Source organism: Helianthus annuus, chromosome 6 (genome assembly GCF_002127325.2).
Source record: "Helianthus annuus cultivar XRQ/B chromosome 6, HanXRQr2.0-SUNRISE, whole genome shotgun sequence".
NCBI classification, from domain to species: Eukaryota; Viridiplantae; Streptophyta; class Magnoliopsida; order Asterales; family Asteraceae; genus Helianthus; species Helianthus annuus.
The window spans coordinates 133,097,914-133,121,253 of record NC_035438.2 but is presented as its reverse complement, the minus strand read 5'-3'; the positions used below and the strand labels follow the sequence as shown (position 1 = coordinate 133,121,253).

Sequence of the window (23,340 nt, the reverse complement as noted above, 5' to 3'; positions counted from 1 at the left end):
AACACTAAGGCTTAACAAAAAAAAAAAAAAAAAATAACTATGTTAGCGCTAAAGGACATAGCGTGTTAAAAACTGATAACATATATGACAGCTTCTGTAATATCATTAGTTAAAGGACACCGGTTATAATATGATACAAACATAAATGACACTGGTTGTAATTTACTCTTTATAAAAAGACGTAACTAACAAAATAAACCTAGATTTTTTAACATATGGACAAAGGTTTATCACTTGGCAAAATCTGATGACTAGATTTTTTAACATATGGACAAAGATTTATCACTTGACAAAATCTGATGACTTCAAAAGTCTCTCTCTTTAGAAGAATTCAAAGTAAAAGGGCTACAAAACCAGAAGCCTTTTAAATTTTATATTAGATACCTTTGGAACACCACACCTCACAGATCTTTCTCCGACCACAGCTATGTCGTCGTCGACCCGGTCATCTCACTCTCCGGTACTGTGTTTGTGTTTGTGTGTGTGTGTGTTTTTTATATTTGTATAAGAACAAAATAACAAGTTTAAACCAACAAGTAGAAGATCAAATACCTTCACCATGATCTGAAATTTTCTGTGCATGGTGGTCTTCTCTAGATGACGGACGATGAACTGTTCTACTCCCTTTCAAGAGAACTGAAGCCCTCTACCCCTGCTAGGGTTGTTAAGGTAAAAAGTCATAAGTTCCTTAGTGCATATGTAGTGGGGCGCCATATGTGGCTTTTTTTCATCCATAATCCATAACGCCCTGCACACCGCGACGGGCGGCGTTACGGGGAAAAAAGGGGGGGAGGCGCCATATATTTCACGGCGTTATGGGCTTTGCTTTTCAACCTTTGACCAATCAAAATAAACCATGGTTTTTTATAATTAATTAATAAAAACAAAAATTAATAATTAGGTAATGATGGGTAGGGGCAGACTCTAGTGATATAACGCCCCATAAAGCCCTTGTGTGACGCCCCACAAGGGGCTTTATGACTACGGATAGCCTTAGTAGTGGGGCGTTATGCTTGGGTCTTTTTGTCTGACAGCACCCCGAACACCACGACGGGTGGCGCTATGGGTTCAATTTTGTGTGTGGCGCCATAGCCATAGCGGCGTGATTTTTCTTGAGAGGGAGGAGGGCTATGGTTTTGACCAATTAAGAAATAGTTAGTGTTTTTTTTAATTAATTAATAAAAATGAAAATTAGTAATTAGGTAATGATGGGTAGGGGCTTTATGACTACGGACTCTAGTGATATAACGCCCCATAAAGCCCCTGTGTGACGTGGCACGACACGTGTCGCATAACGCCCATAAAGCGGCTTTATGCGACAAGTGGCGAAACACGTAAGAGAGGGGCTTTATATAACATGAGTGTGTAGTGGGATATATATGTATGGAGATTTATATATGTATGTATATATATGTGTGTGAGTGGGGAAGGATGAAACACGCAGTTATGCATTTCGCGAGAAGGAGAGATTTTCAACCCATGGCGCCCCCCGTAATGGTGTTCAGGGGCGCCATGGGGCGTTATACTTGAGTTTGGCGTGATGAGGCGCCCCACTACGTATAAGTCTAATAATGAAAACTAGTATATTTGATCTAAGATTTAGACTTTTAGTATTCTGTGATTATGAATCATATGAAATTATCCCTTTTTGGAATAACTAGTGTCGATACCGACACCCTATATAACATCTCTCACTCAAAATATAAACTATAATGATAAAATAATAAACTCTTTATAACAATAAACAATAAACTCTTTGTAGTGTACGGGTACGGGTACGGGTACGGGTATGGTACAGAAGTGTGTAAATATGTTTGCTAAGTATTGCAATCTGCCATCTTTTTTTTTTCATTGGGTTATCTGTTGGATTAATCTTGATTGGTTACGGATTTTAATTAATGTTTATCTAGTTGGTTAGAGTTACATAATTATAGAGATTATGTTATTACGTGTCATGGTATAGTTAGGATAGGTTTTATTACTTGGTGATCAAGTATTGTTTAGGGTATGTTTGGCTAAAGTGGCTGGTAGCTGGTGGTTGGAAGCTGGTAGCTGATAGCTGTAGCTGGTAGCTAGTAGCTGTAGCTTTTTAAATATATTTGGTGTTTGGCAGAGTAGCTGAAGCTTTTAATAAAATGTATAAAATGACCAAAATGAACATAACTAAAAATATAAAAAGTTTGTGCATCATTATATTTAGATGTTAAAATAGTCATTTTTCCCCGAAAAGCTTGTAGCTCCTTCTAAACGCTACTAGTAGGAGCGTTCAACCAAAAGCTTCAAGCTCCTAACCTAAAAGCTTCAAGCTCCTTCAACCAAACAATGCTTTTTATTGAGTAGGAGTTTTTTCTTAAAAGCTTAAAGCTAGAAGCTCCTAAAAGCTACATACCAAACATACCCTTAGTATATATAGATGATTTAGGAATTTTGTAATGTGTGGTCTTTGTTCATAATAATATAGAGTTCGTAACTAGTGATTAGTTACATAAATCTTCGTGTTTATGTTGTTTGCTCGATGCGATTGTTCCAACATTATCAATGAGTTGATTCTTGTTATGTTTGTCATACATGTTAATTAGGTAAATTACAATACATTAGCTAAAATATAAAAAAGTTCAATTTGGATTATTAGTCAAAAGCCTATGTTATCAGTCAAATGCCCTTTAATTCTCCGGGCGAGGCCTATGCACCTTGAGTGCATCTTGTGCCTTTGGCAACGTGGATTTAACCAGATCCTAATTATGTTCTTGTACTAACATGGTTCCGCTCTTGAATCATGGTAGCCGTCTTATGCAAGCACATTTCTTGGTAAAGCTGGTAGTTTTGGCTTCGAAGTCCTAGACACTCTTGGAAGCAGCATGGTAGAATTACGTTCTTATGGTGGCTTTATACCTGATTCAGATTTAAGAAGGTTTAAAATATCTATGTTTGCATTTGAGGTGGCTAACACTATCGTTAAAGGCTTCAGTTTGATGGAATCCCTTACGGATGAAAACATCCGAATTCTTTTAAATGAGACTTTTCTTTTAGAAGGGGTACAACTTTTGGTTTCTACGGATAAAAAGGAGCTGTTAAGAATTGCAATAGCTGACAAGAGGTAATTTCATCATCGTAGGACGTTACAACGGCACAGGTTTGTTGTATCTTGTTGCATATGGGCTCAATGGGTGAGCTAAAAAGAAAATGGGTTAAAGTCGTCCATGACATACTCAAGTGTTTACAAAATTTAAATTGCGTTATTTAAATATTGGATTATTCCTTAATGATAGTTTTTGTACTTTTAACTAGGAGGTGTTTGGATTTGTGGTTTCATAGTAATCATTACTACTTGAATACTGAGTAAAGTGGCATATTCAATTGGTTTAGATGTAGATAAGTAATTTTACTTTCATGTCAATAGTCGGTTTTCTTAAAACTACATGTTTCCTAATTATCCGAATTTGATGATTTTTCAGAAAATCTGAATCACAATCAGTTTTACCAAATGGTAACCACACATCCAAACCATTTTAACACCCCCCCGGACCCGACCTTCCCATATCCCCCCTACACCTATTATTGGAATGAATATATCTTTATGTATTTGTCGACTTTTTGAGGCATTTTTATGTTCATTTCGTAATATGTTGTCCTTTTAGAGAGGAATTTGAAATCTTTTCTAGAGAAGTGGTGAGATTTGGAGATATGTGTAAAGATCGTCAATGGCACAATTTGGATCGTGTGTTGTTAACCATGTAAGGCTCAGATTGCGAATTGCATGAATGTTGATCTCTTTGCTTTCATGACTTTTGAACATGTTTTAATGTTGTTATGAAGCTCATATCTACCAAACAAAATTCCAAGAGAAGAGGCTGAAATTGTGATGCAAGGGCTCGTCAATTTGGCTCAGCGTACTTCTGTAAGTCATTTGCTATTGATTTGTTTAAATATAAAGGTGGGTATAGTGACAAATTTACTTATGAATGGGTTAGGAGAGTTTAAAAAAAAGCAACCACAAACAAACAATTGAATCATGAACTAAACCACAATAGTGTGATGGCGCCTCAGGGAAGGTGAATTTTGTGAACTAAACCACAATAGTGTGATGGCCCCACTCAAGCTAAATGCTAAAAACCAAACCCTAAAGCTAAATGATAAAGATGTTTTCTTAACAGTTAAATCCCGACTTTTTTACAAATATATATAGGACAAAGATCCATTAGGAACCACCCTTTATTGCGAGAACCAATGTGAACACAACCAAAAATGCCTAAAAATAGCTAAAAAACACACAATTTTTTTTTAATATTTTTTATAGAAAAATCGCTACTTTTAGTAGCAAAAAAAAAAAATTTAAATTTAAAAAAAGAAAATATTTTTTTTTTGGCTACTAAAAGTAGCGATTTTCACATAAAAAATATTAAAAAAAAAATTTAGATATTTTTTTTGATTTTTTAGGTTTTTTGCGGGTTTAGTTTTTAGCATTTTAGCTTGGGGGGGGGGGGAGGGGGGGGGGGGAGGGGGGGGGGGTTTAGGTTTTTGTTTAGGTTTTTTGGGGTTTTAGTTTTTAGCATTTAGCTTGGGAGGGGGTTAGGTTTTTTGTTGGGGTGGGGGTTAGGTTTTTTTAGGTTTTTTTAGCTATTTTAGGTTGTGTTCACATTGGTTCTTGCGGTTCTCGCAATAAAGGTGGTTCTCGCATGAACCTTACCCTATCTTAAACGGATCAAAAAGGTAAACTAAAATAGAAAATATAGCATGCAATAGTAGAGATGAAATGGTTGAATGTCGACCAAAGTGTACTTTAAATGTAACAAACACTCTTAGATCATTTTACTCGAAAAGTCTTTCCATTTCTACTTTAAGCCTTCCTTTGGCTAGACATATTGTCCACGATGCTAAAAAGTTAAATTTTCAGGAGTTATACCATGAGTATCATGCTTTGGATCGACTTGAACAAGTTTATCGGCGTAAGCTTGATGGAGTTAAGTCTTTGCATCTTCATCGAAAAGGTATCTTATCAACATCAAAAAAATTTATATGGTGTACATAGTTATATACTATGTCCCTCTATATATGTGTGTGTATGTTCAATACAGAAAGAAAATTGAAGTAGAGAAATGAACCGTGTTAGCACTTGTGCGTAGTCCATGGAAGAAAATCACATATAGTGGGAGACAGAGAGACCATTAAAAGCGTCTTATGTATTACATTTAATGTAATAGGTATGAGGGTGAACAAACACCAAGTTAATCCGGAGATTAGCTTGTGGTTTGTGTCTCGTCTAAATGAGGTTAATCTTCTTCTGAACTCGATGAACAGCTTCGTCAATCCTACAAAACAATCAACACACTGTTAAGCTCGTTACAATGAAGGGGATAGGGGGTTCTTCTTGTAACCACCCTCCGGCGTGAGAATAAGAACTTGTTTTGAGGAATAAAGTGTGTGTATTAAGTGAGAGAGCAAGATTGTGATATGATCCTTAAATATGGAGCTGAAGTTTTCTATTTATAGCCGAAGTGATCGATGAAGGAGATGGGCCTTGGGCCTGAGGTCGACAACAAGGAATATCTATTCTGTCTCCTCTGTCACGACCGTTAGTGATTTCAGACGAGAGGGTAGTTGGCGCACGTTGAATGGATCCACGTGTCCTGACGATTGTCCTTGTTGTCTGGTCTGTCATCAGCAGTTGAATGGAGATCATGGAGCAGTGGTCGGCGCACGCTGATTGGTGCCATGTATGTGTCCTTGTGTACTTCTTGTCCCCTGCGCGATTATTCATCGCGAAACATGATCTGATACAGCCTGTTGAGCGCCTATTGGCCCACTTCTCTGCCACTTGTACCTTCAGTACACACACGCACAATAAGTGGAAATATATATGGTTTCTCTATTATGTTTTCAAATCAATGTAAATTTGTGTAGATATCTCTTCCATCAAGTAAATATAATAGAGGTTTCCAATTGTTTATCAATCTATGTATGTTTTGGTTGTTCAAAAAACATTTTGTTCTTTATAGGAGAGAGCCCAATGATATTACAAAGCGAGCTAAAGCATCAAAGGAAGCTCGTGAGGAGCTTGATAAAGAAATCTCTATGGTCAAAAAGTATGGAGGAGGTATGGGCTTGATTTTTGTATACAATCTTTTAAAAAAATACATGTCTACGCTTAACGGTGTAGCTTTTTATCGATGCTTTTTCCGGTAGTAGGTTGTGGAGAAGCTTGTAGATGTTGTGACCTTCATTCACCAAGCAATTGCAGAGACATTTGATAAATATGGTACTTGCAACTTACTTGAAAATTATACTACGTGCTTCATTCCTAGAGTTGGCAAAATGGGTGGGTTGGTAATCAGTGGAAGCGGGTTAAGTCAAAATGGGTTAGGTTCTTGAGTTCTAACAAAACCTGATGTATATTTAGCATTTGATTGCACTTTTTCGACCCATTCGAACTGTTCTATTTTTTCTACGTTTTTTAAGTTTACTCTCTTTAGTCTTTTCAATCCTAAAGTTTTCAGGAATTTTGATGCAATATCATGAAGTTATTATATCTAATAGATTTACCGGAAAAAGAAGAACAAGGAAATTCTTATGCTCTAGCACCCGAAAGCTCATTTTCAGCTGCAGTTTTAGCAAAGAGTGACGAAAAGAATGATAAAAAGACTGACATAACACCCGAAAGATTAGGTGTGTCTGGTCTTGCTTTACACTATGCAAACTTAATAACTCAGATAGACAACATTGTAAGCTAACCTCAGATTCTTGTAAGGTTTTTGTGTGTGGTTATTACAGTTTTGATGATACATGGGATGATGGGATTCAATAACTGTTTGCAGCTGGCATCTCATCCGACGTGCTTACATCCTAATGTGAGGGACACATTATACCACGGTTTACCAGCCAGTGTCAAGGCAGGGTTACGTGCTCGCTTACAAGCTCTTGATCCTACAGAAGTGGTAGGTAACTAAGTATAGGTGGCAATTTGACCCGTTTACTTATTGTTGGTCAATTCAGGTTATGTTTTTATCTTCAATGGTTCAAATACAAAAATTATCTTTTAGATTAGGGGTTGTTTGTCAACATCTGAATGGTTAAGTGCTCAACCAGTAAGAGGTCTGAACCATTAAGAGCCTGTATAATGCTTAACCGTTCAGAGGCAAATGTCTGACCAATTCAGATTAGAGGTCTTAACCATTCAGATTCTGTATAAATCTTAACCATTCAGAGGCAAATGTCTGAACCATTCAGACATCTGCTCGTGAAACAGTCTGAACCATTAAGTGCTGAACCAATAAGAGGTCTGAACCATTAAGAGCCTCACTAAGAGGTAAACAAACAACCTCTTAGTGAGTCAAAGGGGTTTGAAATTGTCGAAACTGTATTTATAACGCATAAAATATTATAAATCACTTTATTAAAAAATATTATTATTGAAAAAAAATCTTTGTAAAGTTAAATATGTAGAAGATGTATATAATTTGTACGATTAGCGCTTCAAGTTCAAATCAATCCTTATTGAAAAGCTAGCATGACCCGTCCATTTTGCCACCTTTGAGTGAGTGTGTTATTGTATTGTTTATGAATATTTACGGGATGCATATTTGTGGTTTGTTTTAGATGACAATGCCTCAAATTAAGGCGGAAATGGAAAAGACACTTCATTGGCTCGTTCCTATGGCTACTAGTACCACAAAGTACGTTTCTGTTTTACACCAACATGATGATAATCCTCATGTTTACTAACTCGTTACTTTCTTGTGTTGGTAGAGTGCATCAAAGTTTCGGGTGGGTTGGTGAGTGGGCAAACACCGGGTAAGTGATCCGTTCGAATGTTTTTCTAACCGGGCCAGTCATCTTAAACTGGATGCCTTACCGGTTCACTAGTTGGATCGTTCGGTGGTTTAAAAGCCGGTTGAAGTTATATCTATATAATAACTAACTTGAAACAAGATATGGAAATACTTTAATTAGTAAATAAGATTTTGAAAAAGAAAAAAAAGTTGAAACCCGGTGTTTCGGTCTGGTTTTGAAAACATTTATCCATTCTTATATCCTTTTTCTTGTCATTTTCTTAGAATTTTAATTATGATTTAAAATTGATTATGTTTACGCTAACTAGAGTTTGATTCAAACAGATTTGAGTTTGGGAACAACACAATCCGGCTGCAGACATTATATCACGCGGATAAACACAAAATGGACCAATCTATACTTGATTTAATCATCTTGCTTCACCGTCTAATATGTAACCCTGCGAATGGTCAATTACCTACTTCAAAGGGGTTGACCCGGCTTTCTAATGGTCAACTTCAACGGGCCAAGATATCACTAGAGGACGCTAATCTTTTGGAAGAAGTGACGGAACATAGAATGGTGGTTCTAGGGGTAAGCAAAAGTCAAGCATTTGAGACGGTGGGGAAGAAGAAACGTGCTGAAGTTTTTGCATCAAATAGAAGCATGGTGAGTTTACTTCGGAAAGATGTGAAGTAAATGCTAAGGGCATAAGCGATAGAACAAAAACTCCGTGGTGTAAGATAAACGCCGACATGGAAGAGAGAGGGCGGCTAGTCCATGATATGAACCAATTTGGTAAAATAGATGTAAATGACAAACAAGAAATGATTAGAGATAAAGACTTGGAAATTCAATACATAGGTTTAGGATCATGTAATAAAGATGATATTTGTGAGAATGATAAGAAAGAACATGATGAGGATACATGTTATTATTTAATTTATTAGGATAAGAACAATTAAGTAATTTAATAAAAAACATAATTAAAGATAAAATTCAAAAACCCACATGCAATGCACATGCAAGTCCCCTCGTATTTTTTAAATGTCAATAACTTTTTATACGTAACTTTATAAAAAAATTACACTACTAATGAGTGTTTTTTAATCTTTAATATGAGTATCATGTTGCTATACTTATATAGAGAAAAATGTATTACGTTTCGATCGGATGTTTTGGTCTATGGTGTTTTGTCTATGTTTTTTTAATTGTATAGTGATTCAAGGCGTTGTGTTTTATAGTAAAACACCATGAACGTATATAAGACACCATAACATTGCAAATACCATTTATATTAAATCTCTCAATCTTGTTTTCTATGGTATTTTCTTTTAGGAATTCTAAACAGATTACGATCTCTTGTAAAAGAAAAAAGTTAGCTCGTTGAATATAATGATATTTTTTAATTGCTAATGGAATGGTGTCTTTGTATACTTGTATAATTTCTTGTTTTTATGGTGTTTTATTTTAGTTTCATGGTGTTTCCGCATAAGAAATGGTAGTTTGCTGAATTCAATGGTATTTGCAATGTTATGGTGTCTTATATACGTTTATGGTGTTTTAGTGTAAGTAGTTTGCTGAATTCAATGGTATTTGCAATGTTATGGTGTCTTATATATGTTCATGGTGTTTCACTATAAGTAGTTTACTGAATTCAATGGTAGTTGCAACGTTATGTTGTATTATGTACGTTCATGGTGTTTTACTGTAAAACACAACGCATTGAATCACTATACAAGTAAAACAACATAGACAAAACACCATGGATTAAAACATCCGACCGAAATGTAATTTTTTCTCTATATTAGTATAACAATATAGTACTTGAAATAAAGATAAAAAACACTCGTTATTATGGTGTAATTTGTTTTAAAAAAAGTTACGTATAAAAAGTTATTGACGTTTAAAAAAGACGGGAGAACTTGCATGTGCATTGCATGTGAGTTTTTGAATTTAAAAATGTTAAATTTACTTTTATACACTTAATATAGAAAATTAATTATTTTAATGGTAAACACTATTTACAAATTTGACATTATAATAACCATTAGATTATAGATCAAATGGTGTAGATTTTTTCTTACATTTCTCATAAAACACACCCATTCAGACCATGGGGTATTGTAACGCCTGCGTCCCTAGACTTTTAGCTAATTGTCACTTTTAGCCCCTATAGTATGAGATATGTGATACTTTTGATACTTTGTGAATCTAATACTATGATTCTTGATAATTGATACTTGGAAACTATGATTCTTGATACTTTATACTTGGAAACTATGATTCTTGATGCTTGATACTTGGAAACTAGGATTCTTGATACTTGGAAGCTATGATTCTTGATGCTTGGAATCTAGATTCTTGATTCTTGATACTTTGGTGCTTGACTCTTGAGGCTCGTGAAACTTGAGACTTTGTTGAACGAGGGACTGGAGTCTTGTCACTGGCGGAAACTATGGAAACTTTTGTGTTAATGATATAATCTAGTTATGTGATATTATTACCCAATAATACGCAACGCAACGCTTAAACTAACTCGCAAAACGAATCAAAGACGGGAACGCGGAAAGGATGGGATTGACCGAATGGCATCCGATCGGATGACCAACCGATCGGATGGCCATTCGACCGAGCTGCCATCCGATCTGTGCACACCGCCTCACACACTCTCTCTGACACTATAAATAAGCCGGTCACATCATTCTCACTGATGTGACAGCCTAACTCGACCAAGACGCACACACTCCTACTTTTCTTCCATTTCTCGACGATTTCGGTATGTTTTACACTAGATTCTTGTACATCCTTGATCTACATGCTATTCTCTACGTGATTCTCTTTTGAAATCTCACTTTTCACCATGAAATCTCTGAGATTCGAGCTCTTGAGGGTGACGTCACCATGGCGGTTTGTACAAACTGTTGAGTGATGTCATTCCGTTCAAGATCAAGCTCAGATCTAAGGAATTTCATATGTTTTTACACTGAATCTTAACTAAATCTAGACTTTTCAACCAAAACTTATGTTTATCTTCATCTTTTCTTATAACTTTTACCTAAAACGGTGAGATCTGGGTCTAAATGGACTATAGACATCATGATTAGTCTGTAGTTGGTTTGGAGAAGGATTGTTGCCGGAGAAGATGACCAGAGTATGAATTCTGACACAAGCACCGTCACGAACGGGCGACTGAACGAACTGGGGTGATTCCCATCTGAACAGATCGGCTGTACACTGATGTGCTTACCATTGTCTCAATACGTACCATGTCGTCGCGGTTTAAACAGAAACTTAGAAACTTTACAAGGTTATGAACAACTGCACCCAACTCAAGATCATGAGTGGTGTAGTTCTTCTCATGTATCTTCAACTGCCTCGATGCGTATGCTATGACTTTGTTTCTTTGCATCAGGACGCAGCCAAGGGATGCATCGCAATAAACGACGAAATCATCATTGCCCTCAGGCAATGTTAGGACAGGCGCGTCGCAAAGCTTTTGTTTCAAAGTCAGAAACGCTTCTTCTTGCTTGAATCCCCAATCAAAGGGTTTGTTCTTCTGAGTTAGAGCAGTTAGAGGAACTGCAATCTTTGAGAAGTTTTCAATGAAGCGGCGGTAATAACCCGCTAGACCAAGAAAAGAACGAACTTCCGTAGGAGTAGTAGGCGTATCCCAATCCTTAATCGCACTGATCTTGGAGGGATCTACATGAATACCTTGTTCGTTGACAACATGTCCTAAGAATTGAACTTCTTTAAGCCAAAATTCACACTTGGAGAATTTGGCGAAAAGTTGCTCTTTCGTTAGGAGTTCTAAAGTAAGACGAAGATGTTGCTCATGATCAGCTCGCGTCTTAGAATATATCAAAATGTCATCAATGAAAACGATGACGAACTTATCCAAATAAGGCTTGCAGACCCTATTCATCAAGTCCATGAAAACAGAAGGAGCATTAGTCAAACCGAATGGCATGACTGTGAACTCATAATGCCCATAGCTTGTGCAGAATGCTGTCTTGGGAATATCTTCTTCGTGCACACGGAGTTGATGATATCCAGATCGCAGATCAATCTTTGAAAAATAAGAAGCGCCTTGCAATTGATCAAAGAGATCGTCAATGCGAAGTAGGGGATATCGATTCTTGATGGTAAGCTTGTTAAACTCACGATAATCGATACACATCCTAAAAGATCCATCCTTCTTCTTGACAAAAAGAACGGGAGCACCCCAAGGTGAAAAGCTAGGACGGATAAAGCCTTTGTCAGAGAGCTCCTGCAGCTGCTTAGACAACTCTTGCATCTCAGACGGTGCAAGACGATATGGAGCTCTGGCAATGGGATTTGCACCAGGTACGAGATCAATACGGAACTCGCCTTGGCGTGCTGGGGGTAGACCAAGTAACTCTTCAGGAAAAACTTCAGGATAATCCCGAACAACAGGAATATATTGAATAGACTTACCTTTGCCCTTATCTGCTACCACATGTGCCAAAAATGCCACATAGTTCTTTCGCAGATACTTCCAAGCTTTAAAGCAAGACATGAGTTTGAGACCACCAGCAGGTTTCTCACCACGAACCTGTAGGATCTCACCTGACGAAAGCGGCATGCGAATGATCTTCTCAAAACAAACTATCTCTGCGCGATACTTGGCTAACCAATCCATACCCACAATAACTTCGAAGCTTCCAAGTTGCATAGGCGTGAGGTCAATAGGAAAAAGATGGTTGTTAAGGTTCAACTGGCAGTTGCGGAGAACAGAATCAAGAACAACGGGTTCACCACTAGCCACTTCTGCGCCATGATCTCTCATAACCCCGTTCCACCACGTAAGAGCCCTCTTCTGAAACACACTCAAAGAAAACTCGACCTTGCGATTGTCAGGACACTGCACGTGACGAAATGTATTCTCAATGCTCTCGAACCATTGAAGAAGCCCAGTTGCTCCCTCAGAACCACTAAACTTGAGTGGTTTAGCCGAGTTAAAACTCTTGAAATTGCATGGAGCATTGTTGTGGTTGTTGGCTTGGTTCCATTGAGCAAAGAGATTTGGAAGTGCAGCAGCCATTTGCTGTGCAATAATTTCTGCCAGTTCGGCATTTGCTACTTGATTGTCGCGTCGAGGAGGCATTCTAAAAGAGGAAAACATGAAAGGAACGAGTGAGACGATTGGATGAAGAGAATGAGATGAAACAATTTCAACAAAAGCAAAGATGGTGGTTATGCATCGCTAAGCAAGCAAGCGACACACAATGTCTAATCAAAGTAAATGGGTCGATAATAATGTATCGCGAAGACATGTTTGCCTATAAGTGAACACTCACCCCAAGAGTTCCCAGGTAAGAGTGACTGGTCCGATTATGTGGATTTGTACGAACACTCTAGCCTTAGACAGAAAACTCAGGGTACAGGCATTCACTCTTCCAGTTCGCACGTGTTCACACTATTAAAACCCAAAACTTTGACGAGATTTTGAAAATTCAAAAGGGTTCAAAACCATATAACAGAGGGTTAAAAACCTAGTAATCAATCATCCAAGAACAGATGATTAATTTTCAAAGCGGATTCGGAATCGATGTTCTCGTTGTGGTTATCACCTAAGGATAGGTGAAGTGCATGTTTTAAAATCTAAACACAAGATAACTTGTGTTAGGGTCCTAGAAAGTTATAGTCTAGGTCAAAGCATTACTAATAACCTAATTCCCTATAACCATTGGCTCTGATACCAACTCTTCTGTCACACCCCGACCGCGTATAACATGCAACCGCGGCGGAAACGTCGAGGAGTGTTGAGACAGAATTAATTGTTTCACAACTATGGCATACAAAGTTATATTTTATTTATCAACAAGCGTGTTACATTGTCTTTAAACGGGAAATAAAGTGTTCAGAACATATTCAAACTAAGTCTATCTTCGTTTTATGTCTCTAAGGCACAGGTCCGCCCTAGTGTCACAATCGTCATCTTAAGCGATAGCTCCTGAAAACACATGTGAAAGTAGGTACGTCAGCATAAAAATGCCTGTGAGATACATAGGTTTGGTGAAAATGGGATTCATGACTTGAGTTTAAAGAAAACGTTTAATAACAGTCAGTCATGAACCTTGTAAATTTTTTTGTTTTGTAAACCTTGTGAAAAACGATAAGATCAGATGATATGTATAAATAAAATGTAAGGTTAAATGAATAACCTAGTAAAATGAGTTTGTATAAGATAAGTTGTTTGTAAAAATAATGTCTTGTGAAGAATATGTTATTTGTGTAAAACGTAATATGTCTAAACTGAAATGATATGAATAATGCTACGATAGGTAATATTATACAAACATTTATATATAGGAAGTACCAGCGGCGTATCCACCATGTTTGTATCATATTTCATACGCCACGTTACTCAAACCATTTACCCAAACCAACCACCATGTAAATTGTTCGTGTATAAATCAATTGTCAAGTGTTATTGTGTAAACCATATCAAAATTGTTCACGTCTAATGTAAACCACCAAGTGTGTATATAATTGTCAAATTGTTTATGTTTACTGTAAATCATATAATGTGTATCCGAAATATTATGTATGGCATGTGAAATATATCAACTAGGCCATAGGTAAAAATGCACAAAAACAGGGTATTGAATTAAACATAGTTAAAGTCAAAGTTATGTTTTGTGGAACAAATGCATGCTATACTGATACAAACATTTATGTGGTATTGTGAAAATGCATACATTCAAGCCTTTGTGACTGTGGTGATAGACCTTTAAACAAATTAAAGGTCTACATGTGTTATGTTTATCGTATTCGGTCATTCCTTCCAATCCAAACAAACCCGAGATTTCAGGAATGGGAGTTGTCAAGTCCTATGGTACCATTACCTACTAACAGGTGGCATGATCGGTGTTAATGAATGTACATTGTATAATTTGAACAAACCAAATGTCATACCAAAATGTGAGCATGTGATGAATAAATGTACTAAGTACGCACCCAATGGGCATACATAGCATAAAATGTAGTGTAAAATGATGTACTAAGTACGCACACAATGGGCATACATAGCAGAAAAGTCATGTAAATCAATGTGCTAGCATGCTATCAGTCAACACACATAGCAGAAATGTAACGTAAATCAATGTACTAAGTATGCTAAGTAAACATACATAGCGAAACAATGTAATGTAAATCATGTACTAATAGTGTACTAATGAGCATAGCAAGTATATGATGTGAAAACAGGAAAGCACGAAAGTAACAAGTAGGCACATGTGTTTGTCCCCAAAACAGTATGGAAAACAGTAAAGGAGGGGACTATGTACTCACCTGAGATTGCTTAGAAGTCCTTGTGTAATAATCACACAATGCTAGAGATCACGGAATATCAAACGGCACCTAATAGGTAGCTATATTAATATACCGGACCAAATTCGGAAGATTGGATAGAATGAGGGTTCGTAAACCAAACGAGTATAGAGACTCGTGTAATATGGTTTAACAAGGCCTACATTCTAAAATGAAACCTATCCTAAGTGCTTACGACCCATTACGACCCGTTTAGGTAGCTTATGCTACCTTAACGCGTCGTTCGCGTAAAACGCGTTTGGAACGCCTAACATTGTGACCATAAGGTATAACCTCGGAAGGTTATTCCCTATACAGCTATGGTCACCTAATGTGTTTGGTCGGATCCTAATGATCGACCAAATGGGTCGGGTTTGAAGGTATAAGCGATTGTTTAGATCGCTTACCTTACGACCCTAAATAAGCACTAAACTAAAAGTGACGAGCTAAGCATGTTAAAACATGCTTAACTAAGTTTAGAAAACAGGTTTGGTATCAAAACAAACGGTTTTGATACCTATGAGTAGTTTGGTTACAAAATACGCAAGAATGCGCATTTTGGCCGAAACTACGACTCGTCACTGAGCCTAGATAACGTGGTGATCAGTAGGTGTAGTCACTAGGGACTATAACCATCGTGATCACGCTCACGTTATGAAGTTCAAACGAACTTTGTGTTGACCATAGGCTGGTCAACGCAGAAAGTCAAACATAGCTTGACTTTCGGACTCGAAAAGCGAATAAAAGAACGAAAGAACACTTACGAAGGGTCCCCGAAAGCTAATCTCGATCCAGGAGCTCAGGTATGAAGCAAAGGCCTCAACTTAGAGCTTTAGATCAGATTTTGTGGGTTTTTAACCAAGGGGGGGTATTTATAGGAAAAGCAAGACCGTTAGGATCGTTTCTTGAATATCGTGCCACGATCCAACCCGTACACTTGTCGCGAAGTTGTGGTGGCTTATTTTGCCCCCACCATAAGGTTTTGACACGTGGCGTTGCCCTTTGGGTGATCGAAAGGTTGCTGCAAGTGGATCAAAACATTGAATCTGGTCTGTAAGTCTGACGCGGCCCGCGTAAGATTCAGACATGGTCTTACGCGCCCCGCCTGGGAGTCCTGATCAGAAACCAAGTTTCAGAATTGACAGTTTAGGTCCCTGTTATGGTTTAAGGCCATTTCCGACACGTTTAAGGCCCGTTAAGCCATCTTTAAGGCCCTAAAATGATGCTTAAACATTGAGGACATGAAACATGCTCAAAAATATGCCGGATGTTGGTTCGTTTGGTCGTACGATCGCGATGTTCGGTTAATTACGACGGAATGCGCATAAGCGCGAAAAACGATCCAAATTGCGCGACGAATGGATTTTTCTCATGCCAAGCACTAAGGCATAATATTATGATGCTTACATAAATTTTTGGATGTCCGGATGTATTCAGAACGTAAGTTATGCGCAAAAGTGCAAACTTGTGCACTTTTTGACACTTTTAGTCCCTGAATGACCCAAAAGTTTATTTTAGCACATTGAACCTCTCAAAGCCTATTTCTAGGCTATGTAAAGGATATTTAAGGTGTGTTTAACTTATGGTCATATTCCGGAATGTTTGTTACAGTTCAAATTGGCATACTTTCGCAGTTTGTCAGATTTAGTCCCTGTAAGCGAATTAACTTGTTTTTGCCATACCAAAGCCTTCAAAACTTATTTCTAAGTTATGTAAAGGTTATTTAAGGTATGTTGAGTATATGTTGATGTTCCGGAGTATTTGTCGCATTAAACTGAGTACGTTTACGCACCAGTTTGCGTATAATTCTCAAGAAAGCGTTGTAGAGTTTGAAATCGAACAAAAGTCAAAACATGAAAAATGTAAAACACAACCAAACAAACATTGGGATCAAATAACATTGTTTAATTGACAATTGAATTGTTCACAATGATTTCAAGCACAAATGTTACAGTCTCCCCTACTTGTGGAAATTTCGTCCCGAATTTTATTTAGAGGAAACTCGTGGAAAAAGATGCGGATACTTCGCCTTAATTTGATCTTCGCGTTCCCAAGTAAACTCGGGTCCACGTTTAGATTCCCAGCGAACCTTGACCAAAGGAATGCGCTTACGTTTAAGCCACTTGACTTCACGTTCCATGATTTCCACCGGTTTCTCAACAAATTTCAGTGTTTTATCAACACGAATTTCGTCAAGCGGTATGTGGAGGTTCTCATCAGCTAAACACCTCTTGAGATTGGACACGTGAAAGGTTGGATGAACATTTCCAAGTTCAGGAGGTAACTCAAGTCTGTAGGCTACTGATGAAACAATGGTTAACCGGGCAGGGTTAACTCACTGGTCTCGTCAAGAAGGGTTAATCCCTTCCTCTCGAGGATCGCTGGCTGGATCACCGGTGGGTTGATCTCCTGCACAAGGAAACAAGCCGTGACTCGTAACAAGGAGGATGGGGTGGGGGGTGCTCCTTGTTACCACTCTCCGGCGTGAGAATCAGTAGTTTGCTTGGGAAGCAAAGTAAGATTGTAGTAGTAGTGAGGGAGTTGTGAAGAGATACCTCAAACCTGGTTTGGGGTTGGTATTTATAGCCGAGGAGTGAAGGAGGAGGTGGATGGATAGACTGACGGCATGCTGCACCTTTGCAGGTGTGTCAGACATGTCGGCCGTTGAGACGACGCCACGTCAGTCTGTCGCTTCCGTAGATCTGACAGGTGACTGCCATTGGTTCCACTTGCATTGTGGTGTCAGTCCCACTTGTTGAGCGTATAGGATGCGGTGCTAGCCGCATCACTGTCTGCGGTAACATCTGATGTTATCGCGTCTCTTGCTAGTGATCAAGAAATACGCGAGATGCGGTGCTAGCCGCATCGTCGCCTGTGGTGACTGTTACTGTTATCCAGCTTCCTTGTATTGATAGAAGTGTTCACTGGACGCGGTGCGAGGCCGCGTCGCTGTGAATACTTCCGTTTTCATACACCAGATGTGATGCTATGTCGCATCACTCTACCGTTCTCATGTTCCATGTAAGTCCTCCTTCGTTACTAGATAGATTGGATTCACCCCTTGTGTCGATGCGTTCTCGCATGGGCACAAGTAGGTTGTTAACTGGTGGGGGTTTTGATAAGGGTAATGGTCACTCGCGGTCGATGCTGACGCGAGATCTGGGACCATACCCCTTCAAGTCCCCCCAGTCTAGTGTTGCTGCCACATACAAGTTGTATGTGGGAGGAGTACTGGACTATGGTGTTTAGAAGGTAGTTTGGAGTCTGGAGAAGATCCTAGACCATGTGGATGGTCTTTTCAGTTTGTAGATCAAGCTGGAGGTCTGGAAGGGTCATTTGACGCCTCTTCTGTACTGGTGAAAATGTTTCGTCTGATGCGAAATTCTCAGCCTTTGGCTAGTTGCCACCTGTTGGTGTGCCGAACCAACTGTAGGAATTAGTTGGAGGAAATGTACAAACTTCGAACCAATCTTTGAGATGTGGTTGAAGGTGTGCACAAACTTCGACCCAACCTTTGAAGTGGTGAATGAAGAAGAGAGCATGTTGTTCCCATGATTGGATATCTAATGATGATTCCGTTCGTGGGGCGTTCATGTTCTTCCCATTAGCTCTCAAGTAACCGCACGTCTTTTGCGGTTACCTCGTTGCTTGACATTGTTGGCCATGGTTGTGGGAGCAACGTTGGGTACTTGCGTCATTGTTGGCCATGTTTGGTCGAACAATGTGATTCTGGATAACGGTCAAATAAACATGATCATAGGCATGGTAATGCCCATCATTGTTTATTCTATCCAACGTACAAGTAGGGTAACAAAGTCATAAGCAGACTTGTTATCGCTTGTTTGATCGCTTGTTGTTCGACAAGGGCTCGTATGATCATTAGGGATCTTGTCCGCATCTCTTCCTTAGGCTCCTTCCTTCCCGCTCCAGTACCGAGGAGGTTTCCTTGGAGTAGTTTCGTCCGTCGATGTGGAGTTAGTTGTGGCTCTACCGTAGCAACCATTTCCGGAAGCTATGGTTATGTCCGCAGTGACTCATGAGTGTCTGCAGTTTTGCATTCCCATATTCGTTCGAAACGGGTGTGTTGCTCGGATGTGGCTCTTGAAGGTTCAGGAGTCAGGGTTGCTGATGTGCGCGTGCGTACATTCCCTTCCTTCTTCAAGTTAAAGAAGGTGTTCATGTACCCTCTGCGGTTGTGAACCGGACAGGAGGGATTTGAAGCTTGAAGAGAATGAAGGCAATGCGGTTTACCTATTTCTGAGATGCGGTTCAGTCCAAAGAACAACGCTGGTTCTGAGTATCTGACACACCTGAACGGGCTCGTGTTTGTCATTTCCGCATATTCCACGTGTGCTCGTGGGTAGTGCGGAAAGGTATTATACCCCCTTATAGTGTGGAGATATATATTTTTGCCTATTTTTAGGGGTATGTAAAAAAAAAACGATATGCGGTATGGGTTATGGTGCGGTATACCAGAGAAACCGCATGCCGCTTGTAATTGGATAAAGTAGTCGCTTTTTGTTGCATACGTGGCTGAGCGCACGTGTGAGTTGGTGGAAGTTGGTGAGATTTTCTGGCATGTGCTGAAATGAAAGGACATTTGCACTGCCCGAGGCATTAAATGCACTGTAGCAAGGAGTGTAAACGTCTCCTATGTCAGGCGCGTGGGCGGCCACGCGCGCGTGATAACCGTCAGCGAAAACGGCTATTGACACGTGGTGTCGCGCAATTCGTTCTTTTTGAACGTGATGATTCGTTTTCTCCCTCCGCATTAATTGCGATGGGTATATAAGGGGAAACCGTTCGTGGTTTCCCCTCACTTGTTCGAAATTTCAAAAATTTACCGGTGAGAGAAACCTTTCCTTTGTCTTCTCCGACGATATTTGTTGAAAATTCCGGTGAGGTTGTTAGTGTACATCTTTTATATTCTTGATGGCTGAACCGTCAAATCCACACAATGTGGAGGGTGAAAACCTGGAGCCTTCATCGCCGGTGGTGGCGGAGGAAGAAGAGGGGGGAGCCGCCGGTGGTGGTTTACCGGTGTTAAAGTGGACCAAGAAGACCTTTGATCGTCTGATTCTTGATGTCCAAATGCCCCCTGAATATGGGGCCTGTTACCCATCGGAGGGTGACACCGGTGCCGATGCTCCGGCCGGTTACGTGACCATGTGGGCAGACTTTTTTGGTGACTGTAATCTCCGGTTACCTTTGACTGCTTTTGTTGTCGAGGTTTTGGAGTGGTACAAGGTCCACATTTCTCAACTGAGTCCGTTTGGTATCATCCGGATTCGAAATTTTGAATTCACCTTTTGTGCTCTTGGCATAGAGCCTACCGTTGGAGATTTCCGACGGTTTTATCAAATGACGGTGTCCTTGGGGTTCTTTTCCTTCCGTCAACGAGAGGGTAGTCCCAAACTGATGACTCCTCCCAAGGGGATGACGAAGTGGAAGATGAAGTTCTTTTACATCAAGGCTGCTGCCATTGTTGCAAATATGACGTTTCGGAATGTGACCGAGACAATCATAGCGGAGACCATTGCGGTCCCAAGTTTGAAGACGGTGGAGTGGTTTCCGCGGTTGCAAACCATTGAGTCTGTGAAGTTGACCAACACACAGTTGTGGGTGTTGCACATGATGCTGACAAGGAGGAACAAGAAGTCAAAGCCCGTGGTGCGGGAGAAAAGTGGTGGTACGTACTTTTCATTTGTTTAACTTTCTTATCCCCGTATGCGTTACTGACTTGTGCGTTTGCTATCAGAGGATGCTCCCTTATGGAGGATGTTTGCCCCGGATTTCCAGGGTCAGGTTGAAACAGTTGTTTGTGCGGATGGCGAGGAGGAGTTTAATGTTATCATTCGAGATAACTTCCGGGTGCCTACTGAGGCCGCATTGTCAGTTGAGTTGCCGCGGGGCAAAGGTATATTTAAGAATCCTTTTTACTTGTGATAACAATAATGGTTTCACTGACCCACCTTTTGGATGTTTTCCATGCAGGTGATCTTGGGGCCTTAGGGGACCCTGACGCGAAGGGTGTGCCTAAGAGGCAAACGGTGAAAGGCGTGCGCTTTCGCCAAAAGAAAATACCGGAGGTCACTGTTGTGCCTCATCTGGTACCGCAGGCAGCAGGTATCTCTCACTCTTCTTTCCGTAGATACTTGGATTATGTGATAGTATCTGATACCCTTGAGGGTTTGGGTACAGCTGCGGGCTCGCAGTCTGGTGCTGGGAAGAGGCAAGTAGAAGAGACGGCCGCTGGTGCCGGTGGACCGAAACGTCAGAGGTTGCAGTCTAAGAGGACTGGTCCGACATCAAAGAAACCTGCGGTTATTGTTGGTAAGTGTTGTTTAGCTTGTGTCAAGTGTTATGTACAACCTGCGTTTTGATAGCTATTTGACTTTGTTTTGCAGAGCTTCAAGATAAAGATTTTTCTATCTTTGATGCTCCGGAGTCACCCCCGCATGATACGGGCGCGGGTGTGACTGAGGAACCTTCGACAACTCCTATCAAGGTGGTGCCTGAGTCAACCGTGCGGATGGAGGGTACCGCAGAGAAGGTCGCGACCCAGATATTCGATACCGTTGATTCGTCCAACAATCTGATCTCTCCCAATGAGGGAGACAATTTGGGTCTGCGGTTTTCTGATTCTGGGAAGCAAAAGTCTGATGCAGAACCGCAAAAAACTGATGCTGAAGTGCGGCAGCATGATGCTGAGCCGCAGAAGTCTCCTGCTGGTGAGAAGGGTACCGGTTCGTCTGCCGGTGGTGCGGGTTATGATGGGCCTCCAATTCAGCCTGGGGAGTCTGAATTGGAGTATTACTACCGCACCTATACCCAGGGTCGAAGTACTGTTTATCACCGACCCCCCTGGACTGTTATGCAGGGGGATGATATTTCCAACGACCCTTCTGCGTGTAAGGAGATTCTGGGTGGTTTGGGCACCCCCTTTGAAGTGGAACGTGCCCGTGCCGCCCCCCCGTGAGTTGCGCATCAATCAACTCTCCACCTTGCTAGTAGGAAGTTCCATAGTGGCTAACGCCATTTTGGAAGACTACAAGGTGTTAGGCCGCAGAGAGGATGAAGCTGCTCGCTTGCGGGCCGAAGCGGAAGAGTTGGTCAAGGCTGCTCGTGCGGGTGCGGAGTAGCTTGAGAAGGATAGAGTTGCTTTTGAGAAGCAGAAGCAGACCTCGGAGTGGGCTGCCACTGCTCAGCTGAAACAGGTTCGTACTCTTGCCAAACTTCTTTCTGATGAACGCAAGAGTTGGAATGAAAAGTATTCCAATGAGCGCAAGAAGTGGAATGAATCTTGGGCGAAGCAGAATGACAATCTGTTTCGTGCTCGTCAGGAGTTGACGAATGCCAAGGCAGCGAACGTTACCTTGGGCAAAGAGAAAGCTGCAGCTGAGGCAATTGCGGTTAAAGCGCAACAAGCAGAGGCCCTGGCTGTTAAGGCGCTGGAAGAGGCCAAGGAAACGGGGGCCCGTACTGCGAAGGCCCTTGATGAGGCCAAAGAGAGGGAAAACCGCACTTCGAAGGCTCTGGAAGAGGCGAACGCGGAGCGTACCCGCTTGGGTAAGGTTGTTGCCAGCCTTCAGGTATGACTTGTTACCTTTGTTTTATACTTCCCTGCTTTTTGAGAATGTTTACTGAGTAAACTGTTTCCTGCTCTTTGACAGGCTGAGGTTCAGACCCGGGAGGTCGCGGTCACTGACCTCACAGCCCGCATGACTGCAGCAGAAGAGCGAGCTAACACTGCTGTTGAGGCCAAGGATGCCTTGGCATCTTCTTTTAACCAGCTGGAGGCTGATCGCGAGTGGATGCGGAGTCATGGCATCGCGCGTGTAAGTATGTTGTGATGTTTGAGCCAAAGGTTGACCATATGCTGACTTTATTATCCTTGTGTTGCAGATTGTTCAGGCCATTATGGATGCTCCTGAAACCGCAGCTGGTTTGGACTTGGTCAAGCAGCGTGCTCGTGACGCTGGCTTTAAAGCTGGTTATAATCGTTGCATTTCCCATATGAACGTCATGTCCATAGGCGGTGTTATCGAAGAGCGATCCGGTTTTCGGGACGTGGATACCGAAGGTCGCCTGAACGCGGCCGTAGCCTCCATTTATGATACGTCCCTCTCTTGTGTGGAGAAGTTGGACGACTGTTTAGAGGCTGCGGACTACGTTGACCGGCTGCGGATGCTCTATGCCGATGCAGAAGAGGAAGATCCCGCTGGTGGTGCTGGA

At 40.6% G+C, this 23,340-nt stretch overlaps 2 protein-coding genes across 6 annotated transcripts; both read left to right on the top strand.

Moving 5' to 3' along the window:
* The first annotated feature begins 302 nt into the window (after positions 1-302).
* LOC110884598 (protein PSK SIMULATOR 2) lies at positions 303-8,716 on the top strand. Of its 5 annotated transcripts, none has more exons than XM_022132319.2 (13): positions 303-460; positions 598-669; positions 2,784-3,097; positions 3,639-3,734; positions 3,817-3,898; positions 4,895-4,988; positions 5,997-6,094; positions 6,187-6,256; positions 6,535-6,663; positions 6,769-6,932; positions 7,594-7,670; positions 7,744-7,788; positions 8,112-8,716. In XM_022132319.2, exons 1-13 carry the CDS (start codon positions 428-430, stop codon positions 8,464-8,466), a joined length of 1,629 nt encoding a protein of 542 aa, XP_021988011.1. In that variant the 5' UTR covers positions 303-427; the 3' UTR covers positions 8,467-8,716. The 5 variants fall into 5 exon arrangements, with proteins under 5 accessions (XP_021988011.1, XP_021988010.1, XP_021988013.1 ...); XM_022132318.2 differs by having other exon boundaries at positions 6,535-6,719; positions 6,813-6,932; XM_022132321.2 differs by lacking the exon at positions 6,535-6,663.
* An 11,321-nt stretch (positions 8,717-20,037) lies between these two features.
* Positions 20,038-22,983, top strand: LOC118479629 (plectin-like). The gene is made up of 5 exons (XM_035974261.1): positions 20,038-20,233; positions 21,307-21,438; positions 21,513-21,796; positions 22,467-22,697; positions 22,779-22,983. Exons 1-5 carry the CDS (start codon positions 20,038-20,040, stop codon positions 22,956-22,958), a joined length of 1,023 nt encoding a protein of 340 aa, XP_035830154.1. The 3' UTR covers positions 22,959-22,983.
* The last annotated feature ends 357 nt before the right edge of the window (positions 22,984-23,340 follow it).